We start from the raw sequence: 25,441 nt of genomic DNA, 5'->3' as shown, positions 1-25,441 counted from the left end.
CGCTTTCTACTTGGAAGGGCAGTGTCTCATCTACAGCATGCATTGTGGCCTTGGCAATATCAGGTCTGATCCGTGTGAAGGCCTGTTGGGCCTCGGCCGTCAGGGGAAACTGGGTGGACTGTATGAGTGGGCGGGCCTTGTCCGCATAGTTTGGGACCCACTGAGCGTAGTACGAAAAGAACCCCAGGCAGCATTTGAGGGCCTTGGGGCAGTAGGGGAGAGGGAGCTCCATGAGGGGGCGCATGCGGTCGGGATCGGGCCCCAGAACTCCGTTCTGGACCACATAGCCGAGGATGGCTAAGCGGTTCGTGCTGAACACTCACTTCTCCTTGTTCTAAGTGAGGTTTAGGAGAGTAGTGGTGTGGCAAAATTTAGCAAGGTTGGCGTCATGGTCCTGCTGATCATGGTTGCAGATGGTGACGTTGTCTAGGTACGGTTGACCATTCAGTCCATCTCTCTCTGGAAGACCGAGACCCCGTTTGTGACGCCGAAGGGGACCCTAAGGAAGTGGTATAGGCGGCCGGCTGCCCCGAAGGCGGTGTATGGACGGTCCGATTTACGGATGGGGAGCTGGTGGTAGGCGGATTTGAGGTCTACAGTTGAGAAGACCCGGTACTGCGCAATCTGGTTAACCATGTCAGATAGCGTGGGAGGGGGTATGCGTCGAGCTGCGTGTACCGGTTGATGGTTCTGGGTGCTGGGTGCTGTACCGTCTCCTCCTGGTGGCGACGGGTTTGCTATCTGGAGTTAGATTTTCAAAGAGGTAAGGTGGGTCGTCCTTTTGGGTCGGAAGGCCGCACACAGTAAGGGATGGTAAGGGTCCGCCAAATTTCAAAGTTAGGCTCTGGAGGTTGCATTGGAAGTCCAGGCCGAGGATTAGTGCAGCGCTGAGGTTAGAGAGGACGTAGAGGCGGAAGCCGCTGAATTCTACGCCCTGGACCGTGAGCGTGACCGTACAGTACCCCCGGATCGCCACGTAATGGGATCCGGAGGCCAGGGAGATTTTTTGTTTGGCGGGGTGTATCGTGAGGGAGCAGCACCTTAACGTATCCGGGTGTATGAAGCTTTCAGTGCTCCCGGAGTCCAGCAGGCAGGAGGTTACATGTCCGTCGACTTTCACGCTGGTGGATGCGTTGGTCAGGTTATGCGGACGAGACTGGTCGATTGACATGGAGGCGAGTCTTGGTTGGTTGTCGGGTAATGGGGCAGCTGGTGAGCCCGGGTCCTGGAACGCTGGTGGTGCCCATGTGCTGAGGGGTAGACAAGATGGCGGCGCCCGAAGATCTTGAGGGTTCCAAAATGGCGGTGCCCATGGAACGCACGTTGCGGGGGTGGAACAAGATGGCGGCGCCCATGAAACGCACGTGTTGCGCGGAGGGGAAGATGGCGGCGGCCACTGGCCGCACGTGGTCTGAGGGGGGGTATGGCTATTTGTCCGTGACCGAGGGGTGTGGGGGTGATAGCGGCTACTGAGCGGGCCTGGCACACCGCGGCGAAGTACCCTTCTTTGCTCAGGCTTTACAAAGGGCAACGCGGGCCGGGCAGCGTTGGCGGGGTGCTTCTGTTGGCTGCAAAAATAGCATCGGGCGCTGGCTGGCGTGCAGCGCAGGCATATTGGGTGGGCAGCGCCCCCGCTGGGGCAGCTGTCTGTGGGGTCCATGAAGCGTAGGAGGGGTGCGCCGCGCGGCTGGGAGCGCTCGTGTTTTAGTCTCTGCGAGGTCCCCTTTAGTAGCCGCTGACGTAGGAGATCTGACCCAATTCCACTCACAAAAGCGTCCCGCATAAGGAGGTCTGAGTGTTCTGTGGCCGTAACGGCCTGACAGTCACAGTCCTGGACTAGTGGGATTAGGGCCCGCCAGAAGTCTTCTATGGACTCACCAGGGAGTTGAGAGCGAGTGGCAAGTGCGTGCGTGGCGAAGGGCGTGTTCGTTTTCTGTGCGTAGTTGTCCTTGAGTAGAGTCATGGCTTTGGCGTAGTTCGGCACGTCCTGGATTAACGGAAAGACTTTGGAGCTCAACCTGGAATTTAAAATCTGAATCTTCTGAGCCTCCGGAACAGGGGTTGGTGCCGCGTTGATATATGCTTCGAAGCTAGCCAGTGCTGGAAGTCCTTTCTGGCGTCGCTTGAGTGCGGATCCAGCTGCAGGCGATCCGGTTTGAGACGGAGGTCCATCCTTAGAAACTGATAGCAATAAATTGAGGCACGGTCAATTGGACAAAAGACGATAGTTGAATCCAACTGAGGCTTTATTGCTATCAGATGTGTGGCCTCCCACAGCAGCTGGCGAAATGGCTGCAGGCTGGAGGACACGCATATTTATACCCCACCTCCTGGGCGGAGCTTGCAGGCAGGGACTACCGGCAAACCTGTAGTACTGGTCCTACCGTACATCACATAATACAGGTGCAACAGTGATTTACCACAGTAACCCTAGGAGAAGCCAAAACTGAGCATCAGCGGGCAGGTTACTGCTGAGAAGGTGCCACTTGATAACACTGTTATGACACTTTCCATCAATTTGATGATTGAGAGTAAACTGAGGGGGCATACTTGGCTAGACTAGATTTGATCTGCTTTTGTGGATTGCATAACTTGGCAGGTTTCATATTTTTTGCCAGTGATTGTAGCTGGAACAACTTAGCTAGGGTGCTAAAGTAGAAGCAAAATACTGCGGATGCTGGAAATCTGAAATAAAATGAGAAAATGTTGGAAACACTGCAGGTCTGTCAGTATCTGTGGAGAAAGAAACAGAGTTAATGTTTCAAATCCATATGTCTCTGTAGTGCTAAGGGGCAGGGGGAAATGTGATAGCTACACTGTTGAAGAGGCAGTTGAGCGGGTGGAGCAAAAGGGTCAGGAATAGGTGGGAGCTAAGAGACATTTGACAACTGTATGGTCACAAGGTCACAAGAGAAAGGGAGTGTTAATGGTAGCCCCCCCACCTTCCCGGTGGAAGGTTAGAATCATGACTCTTTAAATGGGTTACAGTGTCTATTGGGTGACAGCTGAACCAAATATTCACAAGCTTTTTTGAAATCTGTATCTTCCTATGATTTAAGCTGCTGGCCTCGGAAACTACCATGACTTTATTTTTTGTTACATATTAGCAAGCTGTACATTCTGATGACTGACTTCCTTTTTTAAAATAAAGACAAAATGCCTCTTTATCCAAAATGATTTTTGAATTTCTTTTTGTCTAAGATGATAATCCCATTTTCCTTTTTTTATGGGCAGCACGGTAGCGCAGTGGTTAGCACAGTTGCTTCACAGCTCCAGGGCCCCAGGTTCGATTCTCGGCTTGGGTCACTGTCTGTGTAGAGTCTGCACGTTCTCCCTGTGTGTGCGTGGGTTTCCTCCGGGTGTACTGGTTTCTTCCCAAAGTCCAAAGATGTGCAGGTTAGGTGGATTGGCCATTCTAAATTGCCCTTATTGTCCAAAAAGGTTAGGTGGGGTTACTGGGTTACGGGGATAAAGGGGATAGGGTGGGGTGCTCTTTCCAAGGGCCGGTGCAGACTCGATGGGCTGAATGGCCTCCTGCACTGTAAATTCTATGATTCTAGAAAGTAACCTCGATGTAAACCAGGCTTTGTTATTGTATTAATGCAGTTAAAAATACAACACCAGAAAATTGTGTCAGATGTTTGCTCCCACAGGAGGAATTGCAATTACAGCTGGGTAAATAATTACTTCAAGTAATAGCCATTTATCAATGCAAGTACCGAAAATTGTCTATTCCTATTTATTAAACACAATCTTGGCAACCTCACTTGCCATCATTCCCAATTGCTGGTGAAATACTTCTTGAAATTCTCCATATATCTGAGTTTCTTCTTCTCTCTTCAGGGGTTTCTTAGTTTATGTGGCAGAGGTCAAATTTTAAGAATGCTGGTGCTGTGTATGATCTGAACGTTTCTACATGGTCACATTTGTTATCCGATGTGCACTAAATGAGGCAAGAAAGCATAAAATTCTCATTCTGTAGGCTCCTGTAAAAGTTGCTCAAGTAAGAGCACTGGTAAGGAATAACGGGAACCACTTTCACTGGTGAGTAACCTGCCTTTTTTATAGGAAGGAAAAGTTGACAAGAATCCAGTTAGAAATTTCTTGGATGACCGTCGGCGTTCAGGTCCCTTACCAGATGGGGATAAGCGAGTGGTCAGTCGGCGCAATGTTCGCAACTGGGGTGGCCCAGACTTTGAGATGGTAAAGTCTGGTATAGAAAAGAAGCGTTGGGAAAAAGGGTGGCAGGTAAGTTATACCCAATGCATGTAAAGGTGCATGATGTGTTTTTGTGGTTGCATATTTGAAGGTTTGATGTGTAAACTTCTCTTGAAATTTACTGAAAAATCAGTTAATGATTGTCATGGTAGGACTATTCGAAAAATGCATTCCAATTTTTAATAAGAACCAGAACTATTAAATTGGAGGAATGAGCATTCTGTAGCAATCTGGAAAAGAATATTCTAGAGGTGATGATTAGCACATGCTTCTCATTGGGCCTTGGTATATTATTGGTCTGACTTTTTTCCTCGCTTCTTGTAGGCAAAGACATGAACATAATTATTTTTTCCTTATGGCACAGAAAACGTCAGGAATTTCTCAAAGAAGGAACCATAGATGTAAACATACTGCTTACATTTTCCTGATGTAACACTTTGGAATAATAATGCTGTCGCTCATTTTTTTTTACATTTGTTCCCTTTATCTTCCCATTCTTTATCCATGGTTACTGTTTTTGGATTAGTATAGTGCTGGTAGAAGTAAATATGATAGGCAAATGATTCTGACAATAGGAATATTCTCCCTGTGGTGGAAGCCTTTGCTCGTGATTTCTCTGTCCAAATCCAGCAACTGATGTAGTTAAAATGAGCATGTGGACAGTATCTCACAAATGTTCATATGCTTTGCTGGACCAGTAAAGAATAGCTACGAACCCATATTTCACCTATGAGTAATATCTTTATGGAACACAGATTCTTATCTTAAATAATAAGTCTACAAGGGCATAAAAAAAGCTTGTACGTTAATGTGTAATCATTACAGTTTTCACGCAAACTCCTATATAAATCAAAAGGTATTGTGGTTTATAGCAAGACTGTCACCAGCACTCTTCATGTTGTCAGTACTCTTCATGTTGTCAGTCTGCTGGGCATGACAAAGATGTGTTAATAACATACTAAATAAAATTATGACAAATCAACTAGCTCAGTTTAATCTTGGCTAATATATGTGTTCCCATTGCTTGATCTTAATTGATCTGTAGATCTTTGACAGTACATAAATGAAATAAAATCCAGCCACAGAAAAAACTTGTAATTTCAAAGATGGGATTAGTTTTGCGAGCATGAATATTTCTGTTTTTTTTTAATGTACTCAATATCTCTGGTGTGTAGGCTACGAATTTTAAAAAAAATTAGAATCATAGTGGTAAGAGTCTTTATAGCACATAGCGAGGTCATTCGGCCCATTGAGCCATGCCAACTCTCTGTGGAGCAATCCAGTCAGTCTCGTTTCCCCATTTCTTTTTTTTTTAATAAATGTTTTATTGAAATTTTTTTCCCAAACAACAATTTTTCCCCTCTTACAAAGCAAACGCAACAATAACAATACAGAAATTTTAAACAATACACAAGTAACAAAACCCCTTTATCTTTGACCTAAACTAACCCCCCCCCCCCTCCCCCCCCCCCCCTGGGTTGCTGCTGCTGGTCATCTGTCTTCCCTCTAACGTTCCCCTAGGTAGTCGAGAAATGGCTGCCACCGCCTGGTGAACCCTTGAGCCGATCCTCTCAGGGCAAACTTTATCTGCTCCAGTTTAATGAACCCCGCCATATCATTTACCCAGGCCTCCAGTCCGGGGGGTTTCGCCTCCTTCCACATGAGTAGGATCCTGCGCCGGGCTACTAGGGACGCAAAGGCCACAACGTCGGCCTCTTTCGCCTCCTGCACTCCCGGCTCTTCCGCAACTCCAAATAGAGCTAACCCCCAGCCTGGTTTGACCCGGGCCTTCACCACCCGCGAGATCACTCCCGTCACTCCCTTCCAATACCCTTCCAGTGCCGGGCATGCCCAAAACATATGTGCGTGGTTTGCCGGGCTCCCACCACACCTCCCACATTTGTCCTCCACTCCAAAGAACCTGCTCAATCTTGCTCCCGTTATGTGTGCTCTATGTAGCACCTTAAATTGAATCAGGCTAAGCCTGGCGCATGAGGAAGAGGAATTTACCCTGCTTAGGGCATCAGCCCACATACCCTCCTCTATCTCCTCCCCTAGTTCTTCTTCCCACTTTCCTTTTAGTTCGCCCACCGACTCCTCCCCCTTTTCCCTCATCTCTCGGTAAATCTCTGACACCTTGCCCTCTCCGACCCACACCCCTGAAAGCACCCTGTCCTGTATCCCCTGTGTCGGGAGCAACGGAAATTCCCTCACCTGTTGTCTAGTAAATGCCCTCACCTGCATATATCTCAAGAAATTTCCCCGGGGCAACTTATACTTTTCCTCCAATGCTCCCAAGCTCGCAAAAGTCCCATCTATAAATAAATCTCCCACCCTCCTAATTCCCAACTGGAACCAGCTCTGAAATCCTCCATCCATTCTTCCTGGGGCGAACCTATGGTTGTTCCTGATTGGGGACCCCACCAGGGCTCCCCGCACCCCTCTCTGTCGCCTCCACTGTCCCCAGATATTCAATGTTGCCGCCACCACCGGATTTGTGGTAAACTTTTTAGGTGAGATCGGTAGCGGCGCCGTCACCAGCGCCTCTAAACTCGTCCCTTTACAGGACTTTCTCTCCAGTCTTTCCCACGCCGCTCCCTCACCCTCCATCATCCATTTACGTATCATTGCCACATTGGCGGCCCAATAGTAATCGCCCAAGTTCGGTAGTGCCAATCCTCCTCTGTCCCTACTACGCTGAAGGAACCCCCTCCTTACTCTCGGAACTTTCCCTGCCCACACGAAGCTCGTGATGCTCCTGTCTATTTTATTAAAAAAGGTCTTAGTGATTAGTATAGGAAGACATTGAAATACAAATAAGAACCTCGGGAGGACCATCATCTTAATTGCTTGCACCCTGCCCGCCAGCGATAGAGGCTGCATGTCCCACCTCTTGAAGTCCTCCTCCATTTGTTCTACCAACCGTGTCAGATTAAGTCTGTGCAAGGTTCCCCAACTCCTAGCGATCTGAATCCCCAGGTATCGGAAGTTTCTTTCCACTTTCCTTAGAGGCAAGCCTTCTATCTCTCTACTCTGGTCCCCTGGATGTATCACAAATAATTCACTCTTCCCCATGTTTAGCCTATACCCCGAGAAATCCCCGAACCCCCTCAAAATTCGCATAACCTCTATCATTCCCCCCGCTGGGTCCGACACGTATAATAATAGGTCATCCGCATATAACGAGACTCGGTGTTCTTCTCCCCCTCTAATCACCCCTCTCCATTTCCTGGAGTCTCTCAACGCCATGGCCAGAGGTTCAATTGCCACCGCGAACAACAATGGAGACAGCGGGCATCCCTGTCTTGTTCCCCTATATAGTCGGAAATACTCCGATCTATGTCGACCTGTAACTACGCTTGCCGTTGGAGCCCCATAAAGAAGTCTAACCCAGCTAATAAACCCGTTCCCAAACCCAAACCTCTTTAACACTTCCCATAAATACTCCCACTCCACCCTATCAAATGCCTTCTCTGCGTCCATTGCCGCCACTATCTCTGCCTCCCCCTCCACTGGGGGCATCATTATCACCCCTAATAGTCGTCGCACGTTAACATTCAGTTGTCTCCCTTTTACGAACCCTGCCTGATCTTCGTGCACCACCCCCGGGACACAGTCCTCTATCCTCGATGCCAGTACCTTTGCCAACAATTTGGCGTCCACGTTCAACAATGAAATGGGTCTATAGGACCCGCACTGCAACGGATCTTTATCCCTCTTCAAAATTAACGATATCGTCGCCTCCGACATCGTCGGGGGTAGAGTCCCCCCTTTCCTGGCCTCATTGAACGTCCTCACCATCAACGGGGCCAACAAGTCCACATATTTTCTGTAATGCTCCACCGGGAACCCGTCTGGTCCTGGGGCCTTCCCTGCTTGCATGCTTCCCAGTCCCTTAATAACCTCGTCCACCCCAATCGGTGCCCCCAGGCCTACCACCCCCCGCTCCTCCACTTTCGGGAACCTCAATTGGTCCAGGAACTGCCGCATCCCCTCCTCTCCCTCTGGGGGTTGAGACCTATACAGTTCCTCATAGAAGGTCTTGAACACCTCATTTATCTTTCCTGCCCTTCGCACCGTGTCTCCCCTTTCGTCTCTAATTCCTCCTATCTCCCTCGCTGCTGCCCTCTTTCGCAATTGATGAGCCAACAGGCGACTCGCCTTTTCCCCATATTCATACCTCCTCCCCTGTGCCTTCCTCCACAGTACCTCCGCCTTTCTGGTGGTCAGAAGGTCAAATTCCGTCTGGAGTCGTCTCCTCTCCCTGTACAATTCCTCCTCCGGGATCTCTGCAAATTCCCTATCCACCCTTAAAATTTCCCCCAGTAATCTTTCCCTTTCCTTGGCCTCTGTTTTCCTTTTGTGGGCCCCAATGGAGATCAGCTCTCCTCTGACCACCGCTTTTAGTGCTTCCCATACCACTCCCACAGGGACCTCGCCGTCGTCATTGACCTCCAGATATCTCTCAATACACCCCCGCACTCTTGCACACACTCCCTCATCCGCCATCAGTCCCACATCTAATCGCCAGAGTGTTCTCTGCTCCCTTTCCTCTCCTAATTCCAGGTCCACCCAATGTGGGGCATGATCCGAAACCGCTATGGCTGAGTACTCAGCTTCTTCCACCCTAGAGATCAACGACCTTCCCAAAACAAAAAAATCTATCCGGGAGTACACTTTATGGACATGGGAGAAGAAGGAAAACTCCCTAGCCCTAGGTCTAAGAAATCGCCATGGATCCACTCCCCCCATTTGGTCCATAAACCCCTTAAGTACCTTGGCCGCTGCCGGCCTTCTTCCGGTCCTTGAGCTGGATCTATCTAGCCCCGGGTCCAGCACCGTATTAAAGTCCCCTCCTAAAATCAAGTTTCCTACCTCCAGGTCCGGTATACGCCCCAGCATCCGTCTCATAAATCCCGCATCGTCCCAGTTTGGGGCATACACGTTAACCAACACGACCTCCATTCCCTCCAGCCTGCCACTCACCATTACATATCTACCTCCGCTATCTGCTACGATGTTCTTTGCTTCAAATGCGACCTGTTTCCCCACCAAAATGGCCACCCCTCTATTCTTTGCGTCCAGTCCTGAGTGGAACACCTGTCCCACCCATCCTTTCCTTAGCCTAACTTGGTCCGCCACCTTTAGGTGCGTCTCTTGGAGCATAACCACGTCTGCCCTTAGTCCTTTCAAATGCGCGAGCACTCTGGCCCTTTTTATCGGTCCGTTCAGGCCTCTCACGTTCCACGTGATCAGCCTCACTAGGGGGCTACCTGCCCCCCTCCCGTGTCGACTAGCCATTACCTTCTCTAGGCCAGTCCCATATCCCGCCTCCGCGCTCCCGCTCGCTCCCCCAGCGTCGCACACCATCCCCGCCCACCCACTCTTTAGCCATTTCCTTTTGGATTTCCGCAGCAGCAACCCAGTTGTCCCCCACCCGCCCCCCCCTCCCTCCCCCCCTCCCCGCTAAATCTCTTTCTAGCATGATTGCTCCCCCCATATTACTTCCGTAAGTCAGCTGACTTCAACTGACCCCGGCTACTCCTGCTCACTCCTCGACCCCCCCCATGTGGGGAACTCCCATCCGCCTTGCGCCTGTCTTCCCGCCTTATTCTTTCTGGTGCGGGAACATCCCTTTACCTGACCCGCCTCTTATGGCGCAGCTCCCTTTCCCCTCCCCCTCCCCTTCCCCATTCTCCAACTATGTCCCGTCTTTCCCCCCTCACCGGCGCCCACATTTCCCCAATGTCTCCCCCCTTCCCTGTTTACTTCTCAATTAACTTCCACCGTAACATTAACAATAACATTTCCTGCAGCATCAGTCCCTCAGTTCCGATCCAATTTCTCTTCTTTGATGAAGGTCCATGCTTCCTCCGCCGTCTCGAAATAATGGTGTCTCTCCTGATACGTGACCCATAGTCTTGCCGGCTGCAGCATCCCGAACTTCACCTTCCTTTTATGCAACACCTCTTTGGCTCGGTTGAAGCTCGCCCTCCTTCTCGCCACCTCCGCACTCCAATCCTGGTATACCCGTACCACTGCATTCTCCCATCTGCTACTCCGCACCTTTTTAGCCCATCTCAGCACCTCTTCTCTATCCTTAAGGCGGTAAAATCGCACGATTATCGCCCTGGGTGGTTCTCCCGCTTTTGGTCTTCTCGCCGGAATCCGATTTGCCCACTCCACCTCCAAGGGGCCCGTAGGGGCCTCAGCACCCATCAGTGAGCTCAGCATCGTACTTGCGTACGCTCCACAGTCCACTCCTTCCACACCCTCAGGGAGACCCAGTATCCGAAGGTTCTTCCTTCGCGCTCCATTTTCTAGGGCTTCGATCCTTTCAGTACACTTTTTATGAAGTGCCTCGTGCGTCTGTGTCTTAACCGCCAGGCCCAGGATCTCGTCCTCAATATCTGTCACCTTCTGCTCCACCACGCGGAGCTCTGTCTCCTGGGTCTTTAATGTCTCCTTGAGCCCCTCAATTGCCTGTAGCAACGGGGTCAGCACCTCCCTCTTCAGCAGCTCCACGCACCGTCTCACAATTTCATGCTCAGGCCCCCATGTCGCCTGCGCTTTCTCCGCCGCCATCTTGTACTTCTCTCTTTCTGGCCCTTTGGTCGACGATTCCTCGCGCTGCAGCCGCCGCCGCCGGTTTTTTCCTCCTTCGTTTGGGGGGGACTCCCTTCCCACACCGGGTTGCGTCGTCGAAAAATTCCCCGTTGGGGCTCTTAAAAGAGCCCGAAGGTCCGTCGGAGCTGGAGCCGCCGAAGCGTGCAGCTAGCTAGGCATCACCGCAACCGGAAGTCCCTTAAGTGGCCTTGATGAGGTCTTTTCACAGTTGTTCCCTCTGCTGCTAGAATTCACTTTTGATACAGGCCCTCAGGTCAGCTTGCAGCTTTAAGCTTGCCCTTCCCCCGCCTGCATGCTGGAAGAGGCCCTGTTTATCCTGCAGTTGCAGCCAAATCTTTTACTGTTTCTGCGTGTGTCTGGCAACCAAGAGACATGCCCTTCCTGGGGGACACTGTCGGGGGAATATTGCAGCCTTCTTTCCACACCGGGAAATGTCAAACAAATGCCGTGGGGGCCCTGTAAAAGAGCCCAAAAGTCCGTTCCAAGCAGGAGCTGCCGAATATGCGACCTAGCTCTGCATAGCCGCACCCGGAAGTCCCGTTTCCCCATTTCTATCCCCATACCCAGTAATTCGCAAACTTTAACATCTTGTGAACCCCTTTTATGAAAATGGCAAATCTCGCGATCCCCTCTAAAGATACAGATTTTCCAGGGATTTTCTCTTTTACCTGAATATAAATTCTAATAGCGGTGATCTTGGAAATATAAAGTTTGTTTTACTTTTAAACTGATTTTGCACGCTACCTCCATGCCCCGACCACCCCTTTAACCCTCCCCATATTAATTCACCAATAACACCCATTATTGGCATCTGGTCACAAATATCCTGTATCTATGTAGCATGGGTCATTCTGTGGGAGATTGTGGCAGAGTGCTAATGCCAATGGGCTAGGAATCCAGAGGTCCGGGCTATTGCTCTGGGATAATAAAAGCAAAATACTGGAAGTCTGAAATAAAAACAGAGCATGCAGGAAAAATGCAGCTGCTCTGGCAGCATTTATGAAAGGTTAACTTTGTTTCTCTCTTGACAGATGCTGCTGGACCTGCTGAGTTTGTCCAAAATTTGCCATTTTTATTATTAATGCTTTGGTGACATGGGTTCAAATCCCATCATGGCAGCTGGTGGAATTTGAAATAAATTAATAAATCTGGAATAAAAAGCTTGTCTCATTAATGGGACCCATTAAACTAGCATTGTTGTATCTACTCATTAATGCCCTTTAGGGAAGGAAATCTACCATTCTTACCCAGCCTCGTCTACATGTGAGTCCAGACCCACATCAATGTGGTTGACACTTAACTGCCACCTGAAATGGCCTAGCAAGCCACTCAGTTCAGTGGCCATTAGGGATGTGCATAAAAATGCTGGCCTTGCCGGTGATACCCACATCCCATGAAATGAGTAGTTATAATGCGGCGTTAGTTTGTGTCCACCCTACAGGGTCCCAACTTGACAATTAAACAAACCAGAGAGTACAACGTTTACTTGAACAGCATCATGCAATATTATTCATTTGACAGGAAAATATCCCATTGGTTCTTTATAACACTGTGCAGATGGTAACACTGATTTTTGGTGACTGCCTCAGCTCTCATTAACAGGTTCTGCACACAGCAGTACCTGTACAGTATTTAATTTTGTGGTGCTAAACATTGAGTCACTCCCTCAAAATCCACCCTATCATCTCGCCCTCCCAACTCTTTACCCTCACCTCACTCCCCCAGAAACTCCCAACCCCTTAACCTCCCCCTCCCCACCTTTCGTTCACAACCCCATAAATTAACAAGCAGGTACTTGCTCTAAAGTTCCAACCCAACAGGCACAAACAGCACAGTACTCTGAAGCAGAAGACACAGCACACCACTATGCAACTTCAGCTCCTGTCACGAGGTGCGAGTCAAGGCACGATCTGCTGGGCCAAAGATTTTTATTGTTTAAACAACCGCAACCAAGTAGCATGTCAATTGGGATGGTCTAAGTACCTGATTGGCTATTTTTGACTTTGACCATCCTGAGTGACAGGCTACTACTCGAACCGACAGCTGAGATTAATTTTGGTGGGTCATTATGGACCCCCTCTGTGTTGGTCATTATGGACCCCCCAAGGTCCTGAGACATTTACGAACCATAGTTTGGGAACCACTGCCTTAATCTCTGCAAGTTTATTTTCCTTGCATGTCCACCCAGTTTTGAAATCATTGATCATCCCGGCTTGCATGACCCTTGGAGACAATGAGTTCCACATCATTACCACCCACTGTGTAGAAAAGACCTTCCTTATAGACACTCTTCCCCCCCCCCCCCCACAAATCTCCAGTCCAAAACCTTAAATTTATGTGCCATAGTCCTTCTACCATCAAATAATGGGAACAGCTTTTCTTTGTCTACCTTAACTAAACCTGTCAAAACCTTGTATACCCGTGTCAAATCTCCTTTGCTCCTTTGCTCCAAGGAGAACAGCCCTAAACCTTGTAGGTATAATCCCTCATTGCTGGAACCATCTGGTAAATTTCATCTGCACCCCCTCAAAAGACCCTCACATCCTTCCTAAAGTGTGGTGACCAGAATTGGATGCCATATTCACCAGACCTTTATAAAGGTTCAGCATACTTCCCTGCTTTTGTCCTTAATAGCTCTATTAATGAAGTGCAAGACGCTTTCTAACTATCCTCCCACATGCTTTCTAACTATCCTCTCAATATGTCTTGTAACAGTCTAAAATCTGTGCACATGAACCCCCAGGTCCCTCTGTCCCTGTGCACTCCTTAGAACTGAGCCGATTAGATTATATTGCTTCTTCTTATCCTTTCTGCCAAAATACATTACTTCACACTTCTTCCTGCATTAGATTTAATCTGCTGCAAATGTCTGTCCATTTGCTAGCCTATGTTCTATTGTCAATTGGTGGTAACCTGATTGTCGGCCAAGTGACCAGCTTTAGTATCATTGGCAGATTTTTAAATTTTACTCTAAGCAGTTCCTTAAAAAAAATATATATTATCCCTGGGGAGATGAACAAATAAAACAAACCACATTTACCAAGCCACTCTAATGAAAATCCAATGAATAAGATCTCACTTTTTATAACTTTTACATTAACATCAAACTAAAATTAGCTTATATTAAACATGAATTAATAGTCAAATCACAGAATCTATATATATAAAACTACAAATTAAATAGCAGATACAACAAAGATAGACGTTACAGATAAACAAGGCAATCCACTCGGCATGTATGGCATAAGTTTCAACCACAAAGCCCTCCAAGAGTCAAAGAAGAAAGAAAAGTACAGCACAGGAACAGGCCCACCAATCCTGCGCCGACCATGCTGCCCGTCTAAACTAAAATCTTCTACACTCCCTGGGTCCGTATCCCTCTATTCCCATCCTATTCATGTATTTGTCAAGATGCCCCTTAAATGTCACTATCGTCCCTGCTGCCACCACCTCCTCCGGCAGCAAGTTCCAGGCACCCACTACGCTCTGTGTAAAGAAAACTTGCCTCGTACATCTCCTCTAAATCTTGCACCTCGCACCTTAAACCTATGCCCCCTAGTAATTGACCCCTCTATCCTGGGAAATAGCCTCTGACTATCCACTATGTCTATGCCCCTCATAATTTTGTAGACCTCTATCAGGTCGCCCCTCCAACCTCTGTCGTTCTAGTGAGAACAAACCGAGTTTATTCAACCGCTCCTCATAGCTAATGCCCTCCATACCAGGCAACATCCTGGTAAATCTCTTCTGCACCCTCTCTAAAGCCTCCACATCGTTCTGGTAGTGTGGCGACCAGAATTGAACACTATACTCCAAGTGTGGCCTAACTAAGGTTCTATACAGCTGCAACATGACTTGCCAATTCTTATACTCAATGCCCCGGCCAATGAAGGCAAACATGCTGTATGCCTTCTTGACTACCTTCTCCATCTGTGTTGCCCCTTTCAGTGACCTGTGGACCTGTACACCTAGATCTCTCTGACTGTCAATACTCTTGAGGGTTCTACCATTCACTATATATTCCCTACCTGCATTAGACCTTCCAAAATGCATTACCTCACATTTGTCCGGATTAAACTCCATCTGCCATCTCTCCGCCCAAGTCTCCAAACGATCTAATCTTCCTCCGATAGATTTCTAGCTCCTTCAAATTTTTAGCTTCCAATTCTGAGTCGATAGCAGATCCCAATCAACCCAAGTTCCATGGGTGCATTCTTCTCTAGAACCACTTCAGCTCTTCTCTCTTCTCACAACAGTTCGGATGTCGTGGATCCACCAACGTTACCTTTTACCGAATCCTTGGTGACAATCCTGTGCACTGTGAGATGAATGTAAGAAATTGTTATATATTATATTTTGTTGTAGTAATGTTATTAAAATCCCAATTCAAATATATTCAGGCAGTATGTCTGCTAAAACTAAGGTGCTGTGAAAGGTGAGGTACTCATTGATTTTAACCATTGACTTGGGGAGGCAGTGGTGTAGTGGTATTGTCACTGGACTAGTAATCCAAAGACTCAAGATAATGCTCTGGGGATATGGGTTTGCATCCCGCCAGGGCAAATGGTGGAATTTGAATTCAATAAAAATCTGGAATTAAAAGTCTAATGACGACCATTGTAAAAACCCATCTGGTTCGCTAATGTCCTTTAAGGAAGGAAATCTGTCATTCTTACCTGGTCTGGCCTACATGTGACTCCAGACCCACAACAATGTGGTTGACTCTTAATGCCCTCAGGGATGGGCAACAAATGTTTGGTTGCAGAAGATGGCGCCGGAACGAGGCGACCCTCTGCGAGCTCTCCAACAGATCCACTTTTTACTTAACTTACAATCGTTCTAATCTTTTATGTATTTTCTTTTATTCCCTCACAGAAAAATACTTTTCACTGTACCTCTGTACACGTGACAATAAACAAATCCAATCCAATCCAATGCTGGCCCGGCCAGCAATGCCCACATCCCATGAACGAATAAAGAAACAAAAACTTTTTTAGAATTTAGAATTTACAGTGCAGAAGGAGGCCATTCGGCCCATCGAGTCTGCACCAGCTCTTTGAAAGAGCACCCCACCCAAGCCCACACCTCCACCCTATCCCCATAACCCAGTAACCCCACCCAACACTAAGGGCAATTTTGGACACTAAGGGCAATTTATCACGGCCAATCCACCTAACCCGCACATCTTTGGACTGTGGGAGGAAACCGGAGCACCCGGAGGAAACCCACGCAGACACGGGGAGGATGTGCAGACTCCGCACAGACAGTGACCCAAGCCGGGAATCGAACCTGGGACCCCGGAGCTGTGAAGCAATTGTGCTAACCACCATGGTGCTAACCACCATGCTACCGTGCTGCCCCTTGTTCGGGCAGACTTGTTTACAGACAGATCACTAATGCAATATTGTTTATAGAAAGGAGGTTTCCTGGGGTATAGATAATTTGAGTTATTGTTTAGTCCAAGCCAAGCAGGTCATGAGACATCTTAGTGAGATACAGGTGATTTAATTAATGGGAGAAGCCAGGCCTGTCGTAGTTTTCTGCAGTTTGCTTTAGGATTTGGATCTGACAAAACAGAAGGATTTTTAAGTTGTTTCTGAAAAGGTCTCTCTCCAGAGGTCTGCACAGAGAACATCAAGTAACCCTGATTTATTAACTTTAATATGAGTGGATTTAAGCATTGTTTAACTGTTAATTGTAAAGCTAGTTCTTTGATGTTAATGTTTTTAATTCTGTGTTTAAATTAAAGTTTGTTTTTACATAAACGTCACTCCTGGGGTGAAGTATCCTTTCTTCAGAATTTTACAACTTGCAAATTGGAGTTCTCGTCTGGTATCCTAACAGAAACTGGGGTCTGGTCTGGTATCCTACATGGTCAAATCTGATCAGTTAATTACTTTTAACTAACAGAAACAGCTATAGCAACCTTGTATTTGTCTATACCAGCTCCTGGATCCAGCTTTTGTTTTCTTCAACCTACCTGGACTGCACCACTGGCTGCAGTTGTGAAGTTGGATGGCTCTGTGTCTTTTATCTGGTTGTGAAGATGCCGGCGTTGGGCTTGGGTGAGCACAGTAAGAAGTCTTACAACACCAGGTTAAAGTCCAACAGGTTTGTTTCGAACATTCACCTGAGGAAGGAGCAGTGCTCCGAAAGTTAGTGATTCGAAACAAACCTGTTGGATTTTCACCTGGTGTTGTAAGACTTCTTACTGTGCTCTTTTATCTGGCTTCAACATGTATCAGTTACCCTAGAAACCTGAGGTATCAGTTTCCATTTTAGTTGGGATCGGACTCAAAATGTTTGCTTTGACACCAAAGTCAGTGCACCCAACAGAACATTCAACAAGTCATTTGTTCAGACAACAGCTTACACTTGCTCCCCCACTGTTCCTGCAGACTGTGAATCCATCACTATATTTTCAGAAATAATCATTTACCATGACTTGCTTTTTTTTGTCCTTTCACAATTTATTTTATTCAAGCTGACACTGACTGGTCCTATTCCATGAGTCTCCGTTCTGATAACCAGCCTTTTGTGGTACCTTTGTCAAACACCTTAAATTCCACATATACAAAATTAATTGTGTTCCATACATCAACCTTTGTCAAAAAGTTCAATTACGCTAGCCAAACATAATCTCCTTTTACAAATACGTGCAACTCTCCTTAATTAACTCAAAACACTCCAAGTCCCTCTATTCCCATCCTGATGTTCGATGTTATCCAATTCTTGAAAGTGCATAATGAATAACGCTCATGAATTGTAGAACCCCTCCGTCCTTCCCCTCAGTTCAAACGTAACCTTCTCAAGAGTCAAGAATTCCATCAGGTCCCCCCACCACGCCAGGGCACAGGGTGGAGAGGTTGCTCTCCATCCCAATAGGATCCGCCTTCGGGCGATCAACGAGGCGAAGGCTACAACATCTGCCTCCGCACCCGTTTCCAACCCCGGCTGGTCCGACACCCCGAATATGGTCACCCGGGGGCCCGGTTCCAGTTTCACGCACACCACTTTAGAGATTACCCTAAACACCTCCTTCCAGTAATCCTTCAGCTTTGGTCAGGACCAAAACATATCAACGTGATTTGCGCCACCCTCCCTCCCCCTCGCAACGTTCACACACACCTTCTACCCCCTCAAAGAACCGGTTCATCCTCGCCCTTGTGAGGTGTGCTCTATATACCACCTTTAGCTATATCAGCCCCAACCTTGCGCACGAGGTGGAGGCGTTCACTCTCCGGAGCACCTCACACCAGAACCCCTCCTCCATACCCTCTCCCAACTCTTCCTCCCACTTTGCTTTGATTCCTTCCAGTGGTGCCATCTCCTCTTCCAAAATAGCCCCCTAAAGCGCCGACACTACCCCCTTCTCCAATCCCCCCATCGTCAGCACCTCTGCCAGTAATGTGGAGGCCGGCTCCACTGGGAAGCTCTGTATCTTCTTCCTGGCAAAATCTTGAACCTACATGTATCTAAACATTTCCCCCTGCTCCAGCCCATACTTCGCTTCCAGCTCCTTCAATCCTGCAAACCGACCCCCAAGAAACAAATCTTTTAGTGTAGGGTTCCTGTTTATGTTAATTGCCATTCTGTTCTCTTACTTTCTCCCAGCCAGTTGTATTTTCCTCTTCACTTCCGCTTTCAACTTATTGTAATTGACCTGGTTCTCACTTGAAGAATTCATATGACCTGTCATCGACTCCCTTTTTTTGCTTCACCATATTCTCTCTCTCCCTTATCATCCAAGGAGCTCTAGCTTTGGTTCCCCCAGCTTTTTCCCTTGTTGGCATGTACCTAGCCTGTACTTGAAACATCTCCTTTTAAGATCAACATTGTTCCATTACAGTTTTTTCCTATCAATCTTAGATTCCATTTTACCTGGACTGTCTTACTCTCTTATCAGACGTCTTCCAATTTAGAAGTTCTACTTTAGACTGTTCCTCTCTCCTCTCCATTAGTAGTCTACACCTTATTCTTACCTAAGTGTTCCTCCACAATCTCTTGTTCCAGTTGGCCCAGCTTATTCCCTAACATCAGATCTAGCAATGCCTCCTCCTTAATTGGACTGAGAACATCCTGGTCAATGAATTTCTCATGAGCACGTTTCAGAAATTTCTCTCCCGCTTTATCCTTTACTCTAACATCCCAATTGATAATTGGGTAGAGTCCCTTAATATCAGCACTCCATACTTCTTGCACATCTCTGTGATTTTCTTGCATTTTTGTATCTCCAATTCTCTTAATATTTTGAGGCCTACATAATATGCCCAGCAGCGTTAAATCCTTTTTGCTTTTCAGCTCTAATCAAATGGATTCTGTCCTTGTTCCCTTGAGGACACCTTCTACTTTCACCACAATGATGTGCTCCCGAATCAGTGCTACTACCCCATATCCCTTTTTTCCATCCCCAGATATATCATTGACTGGTGAGTGTTTCCTATTCTTCCCATTTAATCACGGAAGTTCAGTTGAGGCAAGTAGAACATATAATGAATAAATAAGAATCTAACCACAGGCAGAAATGGGGACATTAAATATTATTTCACCAATTAGTTTAAATTTTTAAAAGTTATGAAGGTGGGAGGGTATAATGTGGGAGCTCAACCAGTGTGATCCAAGGCAAACAGGTCAGCAGTTTTCAGCTGAGAGTCACCGACACTATGGCAGGGGGGAGCTTCTCTGTTTATAACAATCACCGATATGGAGGGGGGACCTTCTCTGTTTCCAACAACCACCAATAAATATCCGCAATCTTCTCTTCTCCCAGCTCATCCCGAGTTAACAGTTTATTCAATAAAGTGTTCCTTGGCAACTGAGGGAGCGAGGAGTGCTCCTTACGCACAGTCCCGCACAGTCCCGCACCTCTACCTGAATTCACTCCCCCTTCTCCTGCAACTCTTCCAGCCACGCAAACCTCCCTTCCACGAACAGATCCCTTACCTGCTCTGCCCCTTCCCTTTTTTCTTTTTTTTTCTTTGTTATAAATTTAGAGTACCCAATTATTTTTCTCCGATTAAAGGGCAATTTAGCATAGCCAATCCACCTTACTTGCACATCTTTGGGTTGTGGGGGTGAAACCCATGCAGACACAGGGAGAAGCTCTACCCCTTTCCTATGCCAGTCCTGTACTTCACATCTACCCCTGCTGTTATGAACCTATGATTCCCGCATATTGGGGACGGTACAGACATACCAACTCCAAAATGCTGCCTCAACTGGTTCCATAGTTTGAGGGAAGACACCATGACTCGGCTATCTGTGTACCTAACTGGGGTGAATGGGAGGGGGCGCATACCCCCACACAAGAGGCCTCCTCCACCTGTACCCATTCCAACCTTCCCTCCCCCCACCATCGCCACACCTTCTCCACATTTGATAATCATCCTTCAGTCATAGAATTAAGTTCTATACACATGCCACCATTTAACAACTGATGATTGCACTCCCAGATAGATCTGTTGTCTTCTTACTGAGTTTCTGTTTAATGCTGTTTAATGCTAGTACCAAGAGAATGGTCCCTAGACCAAAGACCTTAAGTGACATGATAAGTTGGTTTATAGCGATGCTGACAGCTTTGGTATGTTTTGGTGTTTGTGCCAAGTGTTTTAGTCCTTGAATTTCCTCTTTACTTGCAAGTGTAGACCACAAGACAGACGCTACACATTAAAATGTTTGGACAATTCTTTGTAATGATATAGTGATCTTAAAGGCAATATTATGTAACTATTGATACACCTACAAGGCAATACATTCTGATGACTTGGACCCTGATTCTGAACACATCCAGAACCAGGGAATGGCAGGAAGTCTAGACTTGCCCTTGAACACCTTTAGTAACAGATAACAGTGGGCTGTCTGGCAGTGCACGTAAAGGTTGTGTTGTGGCTACGGAGCAGGCTGGTGGAACGACTGAAGTTTCTGAATGAGGAAGACCGTTCCAGTGGGAAATATATTAAGGATATTTTTATTTGTTGATTTTGAAGATGTGTTTCAGAAAGCAAAAATGGAAAATGTTTTCATTTTTTCGTTTGAGATAAATTTTCTCCTCTCTCACAGGCCATGAGTACCATTCCTCTTAAAACTCCCAGTGGCTGAATGAGCTGATAATAAGAACATAAGAACATAAGAATTAGGAACAGGAGTAGGCCATCTGGCCCCTCGAGCCTGCTCCGCCATTTAATGAGATCATGGCTGATCTTTGTGGACTCAGCTCCACTCTCCGGCCCGTACACCATATCCCCGAATCCCTTTATTCTTTAGAAAGGCATCTATCTTTTTCTTAAAACGTTTAAAGAAGGAGCCTCAACTGCTTCACTGGGCAAGGAATTCCAGAGATTCACAACCCTTTGGGTGAAGAAGTTCCTCCTACACTCCGTCCTAAATCTACCTCCCCTTATTTTGAGGCTATGCCCCCCAGTTCTGCTTTCCCCGACCAGTGGAAACAACCTGCCCGCATCTATCCTATCTATTCCCTTCATAATTTTATATGTCTCAATAAGCAGCAATGCACAGTGTGCATATGCAAAATCAAAGATATAATTAATGGCAGTGGAAAGAGGTGACCCCATAGCAGTTGCCTAGTTACTGACTGAAAATATAGGAAAAATGGCGTTCCAGGGAGCCAACAAACAGGATTCAGGACAAAAATAAACTTACGGGACAATTTTGTGAATTATAGAATGGTTGCTCAAACCAGGATCCAATTGCTCAATTACTATAGTATTTTCGGTCATAATAAGCACATTAGACAGATCAATGCTCAGTATCGTGGCAGCGGGTATAATGGCCCAGATCTTCTCTGGATCACCAGAGACGAGATGACTCAAGATATGAGTTGGGACCTTGCGTAATTCCCAAAATTTGACCTCTGGGAATTGACCAGGAAGTTTGAACTTGGCATGCGGTAACTAGTGTGATAGTCTTGTCTTCCCCGAGGTTGCAGAGCTGCACTCCATGTTTCCAGGAAGTCAAGCTCGGAACACCTAACAAAAATGGGAGCAGTGCCTAGACAAGGAAAGGTTCGGGAGGAGCTGTTGCACGGAAGATCCGGGCTGATGTCTTTATTCTGTACAGCCTGCTATTATCCCTTTTATGCCCTTAACTCTGAAGTCTGACTTCAACCCAATCTGGAGGAGAAAATGGAGGAGGCTCACGACTCACTCCAGTTCGCTATTCTTTTAAGAGTTTATTGCACCAGAAATAACTGAAAAACATCAGTAATCATAGAATCCCTACAGTGCAGAAAGAGGCCATTTGGCCCATCGGGTTTGCACCGGCCCTTGGAAAGAGCACTCTACATAAGCCCACACCTCCACCCTATCCCTGTAACCAGGTAACCCCACCTGTACCTTTTTGACACGAAGGGGCAATTTAGCATGGCTAATCCGCCTAACCTGCACATCTTTGGACTGTGGGAGGAAACCGGAGCACCCGGAGGAAACCCACGCAGACATGAGGAGAAACTGCAAACTCCACACACACAGTCACCCGAGGCTGGAATTGAACCTGGAACCCTGGAGCTTTGAGACAGCAGTGCTAACCACTGTGCCACTCTCCGATTAGAGTGCCGCACTGTCAGAGGGTCAGTACTGAGTGAGTGCCGCAATGTCAGAGGATCAGTACTGAGGGAGTGCTGCACTTTCAGAGGAGGGTCAGCACTGAGGGAGCACCGCACTGTCAGAGGATCAGTACTGAAGGGGTGCTGCATTGTCAGATGATCAGTACTGAAGGAATGCCGCACTGTCAGAGGGTTAGTACTGAGGGAGTGCTGCACTGTGAAGAGAGTCAGTACTGCAGGATTGCTGCACTGTTAGAGTCAGTACTGAGGGAGTGCTGCACTGTCAGAGTGTCAGTATTGACGGAGTGCTGCGCTGTCCATTTCAGTCCTGAGGGAATGCAGCACTGTGAAGGTCAGTACTTGAGGGAGTTCTGCAATGTCAGAGGGTCAGTCAGTACTGGGGGTGTGCCGCACTGTCAAAGGGTCAGGACTGAGGAAGTGCTGCTTAGTCCGAGGGTCAGTACTGAGGGAGTGCTGCACTGTCAGTGGATCAGTACTGAGGGAGTGCTATGCTGTCAAAGGGTCAGTGCTCAGGGAGTGCTGCGCTGTCAGAGGGTCAGTACTGAGGGAGTACTGCGCTGTCAGAGGGTCAGCTGAGGCTCTGTGGGAGAGAGCTGATTGGTAAGCAGTGGGTAAGATCGGTAAGTCATTACAACTCTAATCACATAGTTTGAAAATACTTTTTGTAGTTTATAATCTGTAAGGGCTATAATTGGTACTGACAAGGACATGGAAAGAAGGGCCATAGAGAATTGGAATTAATCTAAAAATCAAGCATCTTCCAGAGATTTAATTTAAAGGGGGTAAGTCTTGGTTTGCTAGTCTTGATTCATGTGCGAAGACGGGAACATTTCCAGTGCCCGGGACCACCATTTGTGCAAGAAGTGATAGATTAGGAAACGTTACTTAAAGGGATGACAGTGGGTAGGCAATGGCAAACATTCAAGTAGTGCATGGGCAAACTGCAATAGTAGTTTATTCCTATCTGGCACAAAGTAAAATTGGAAAGGTGGCCAATCCATGGCTTATAAGGGAAATTTGACAAAGTATTCGATCCAAGAAAGAAGCATATAAATTGGCCAAGAAAAACAACAGGTCTGAGAATTGGGATCAGTTTGTTGCTCTGTTTCGGTCCCAACAGCGTCGCCAATACTGTGGGTATTTCTATTTATCGTAGTGAACCACAAGCTTTCCCTTATAACGATCAAATGACTACACAGCCAGTTAGTTAGTTCAAAAGATGGTTCATTTACATACACAAGAGTTATCTCAACATGCAAACACAATGGGTGCGATTCTCTGAAATGGAGACAGAGTGTTTGCGCTGTCGTGAACGCCGTCGAGGTTCACGACGGCGCGAAACGGCCCCTATCCCGACCGATTCAGGGCCCGAAAATGGGCTAGGAGTGGTGGCGCGTCATTTACGCGTGCCAGGCCTTGGCGCCGCGTAAAGGTGGAGCCGTATACATGACGCGGCCGGCGCCGCATAACTGGCATCAACCGCACATGCGCAGGATGGCCGGCGCCATCCCCGCGCATGCGTGGTTGCCGTCCTCCCCGAGTCCGCCCCGCAAGAAGATGTCCGACGGATCTTGCGGGGCTGCGGAAGACAGGAGGTCCTCCTTCAGAGAGGACAGCCCGACGATTGGTGGGCACCGATCGCGGGCCAGACCCCATTTGAGCCCCCCCTCGGTGCAGGATCCCCCCTCGCCCCCCCCGCAGGCCCCCCCCCCCCAGCGTTCCCGCGCTGTTCCCGCCGGCAGCAACCAGGTGTGGACGGCGCCGGGGGGAACCCGCCGTTTTGGGCAGGCCGCTTGGCCCATCCGGCACTGAGAATCGCGGGGGTACCGGTGAATCGCCATTTTGGCTGTCTCGGGCGATTCACTGGACCGCGCCGCGCAAACGCGATTGTGCTGATCTGGCCGCTTCCGTGAATCGTGGGAGGGCGTCGGATCGGCGTCGCGGGAAAATTTGGCGACCCAGGCGATTCTCCAAACCGGCGCGGGAGCGGAGAATCGCGCCCAATATCTACTACGAGTTAAACTACACCTATCAGCTACAATAACCTATACTTAACTTCAGGGTGACCGGCACTGTGCAAATGGATAAGGCCTTTATCTGGATTTCACTTGCCTGGTTCGAAGAAAGTGCTCTGTCTCTGCTGGGCTCATCCATCAGATAGCGATCGTTGGTCTTGAACTTGGCTGGCTGTACTTGCTGCAATTCGGCTGGCACAGGCCGGATCCAAAAGAGACAGAACACATGGCTGTGTCCTCTTTTATCCCTCTGGGATTTCGCGCTCTTTGGAGCGGTCCTTAACCTTGAACCCAATAGTTCGACAGGGCTCTGATCATTGTCTTCGATTTCGGCCAATAAAGGGGGGGGGTGTCTAGGTAGCTGGGCAGGTCCTTAGCGGTCATTGAACTTGACAGTTGTGCTTTCTGAGTAAGGGGAGTGGCGCCGATCAGTTTTGGCTGTACCGGTCGCTTGATTGGAGTTCTATTGTCCTGGGAAAATGGGCCCTTAAAATGCAAACGAGCGGGGGTTTCGATCAGGTCTGGTTACTTGTGTTTTCGATACACATAGGCTGTGTATCTGTCTGAGTCCTGGGTTGGCCATAATTCCCTTTGCAGGTGGCCATCTTAGATGGCTACAAATTTAGAATTCAGCAATGCAGGACATGGGGATTGATTAAGAAGGGGAAAATAGAGTACGAGAGTAAGCTTGCAGGGAACATATAAACTGACTAAAAGTTTCTATAGGTATGTGAAGAGAAAAGGATTGGTGAAGACAAATGTAGGTTGCTTTAAAAGATATGTAGAAGGACAAGTAGTATTGAGGAAGCAGGAGGCTGCAGAAGGACTTGGACAGGCTAGGAGAGTGGGCAAAGAAGTGGCAGATGGAATATTATGTGGAAAAGTGAGGTTATGAACTTTGGAAGGAGGAATGGAGGCATAGACTATTTTCTAAATGGAGAAATGATTATGAAATCAAAAGCACAAAGGGACTTGGGAGTCCTTGTTCAAGATTCTCTTA

General features: G+C 47.7%; 1 protein-coding gene across 16 annotated transcripts in view; it reads left to right on the top strand.

The window, feature by feature from the left end:
- Nucleotides 1-25,441, top strand: part of LOC140398474 (coiled-coil domain-containing protein 9B-like) — a 426,742-nt gene that overhangs the window by 154,872 nt on the left and 246,429 nt on the right. For 13 of the 16 annotated variants that reach the window (XM_072487265.1, XM_072487233.1, XM_072487215.1 and 10 more), the window contains 2 exons: nt 4,069-4,248; nt 15,102-15,176. The exons of 1 other annotated variant lie outside the window; for it this stretch is intronic. In XM_072487265.1, coding sequence (XP_072343366.1) covers nt 4,069-4,248; nt 15,102-15,176 — 255 coding nt within the window. The remainder of the gene's footprint in view (nt 1-4,068; nt 4,249-15,101; nt 15,177-25,441) is intronic. 2 more of the 16 variants (XM_072487250.1, XM_072487314.1) reach the window with 2 other exon arrangements.

This window comes from Scyliorhinus torazame, chromosome 2, assembly GCF_047496885.1.
Source record: "Scyliorhinus torazame isolate Kashiwa2021f chromosome 2, sScyTor2.1, whole genome shotgun sequence".
NCBI lineage: Eukaryota > Metazoa > Chordata > Chondrichthyes > Carcharhiniformes > Scyliorhinidae > Scyliorhinus > Scyliorhinus torazame.
This window is presented reverse-complemented; position numbering and strand designations above follow the sequence as displayed.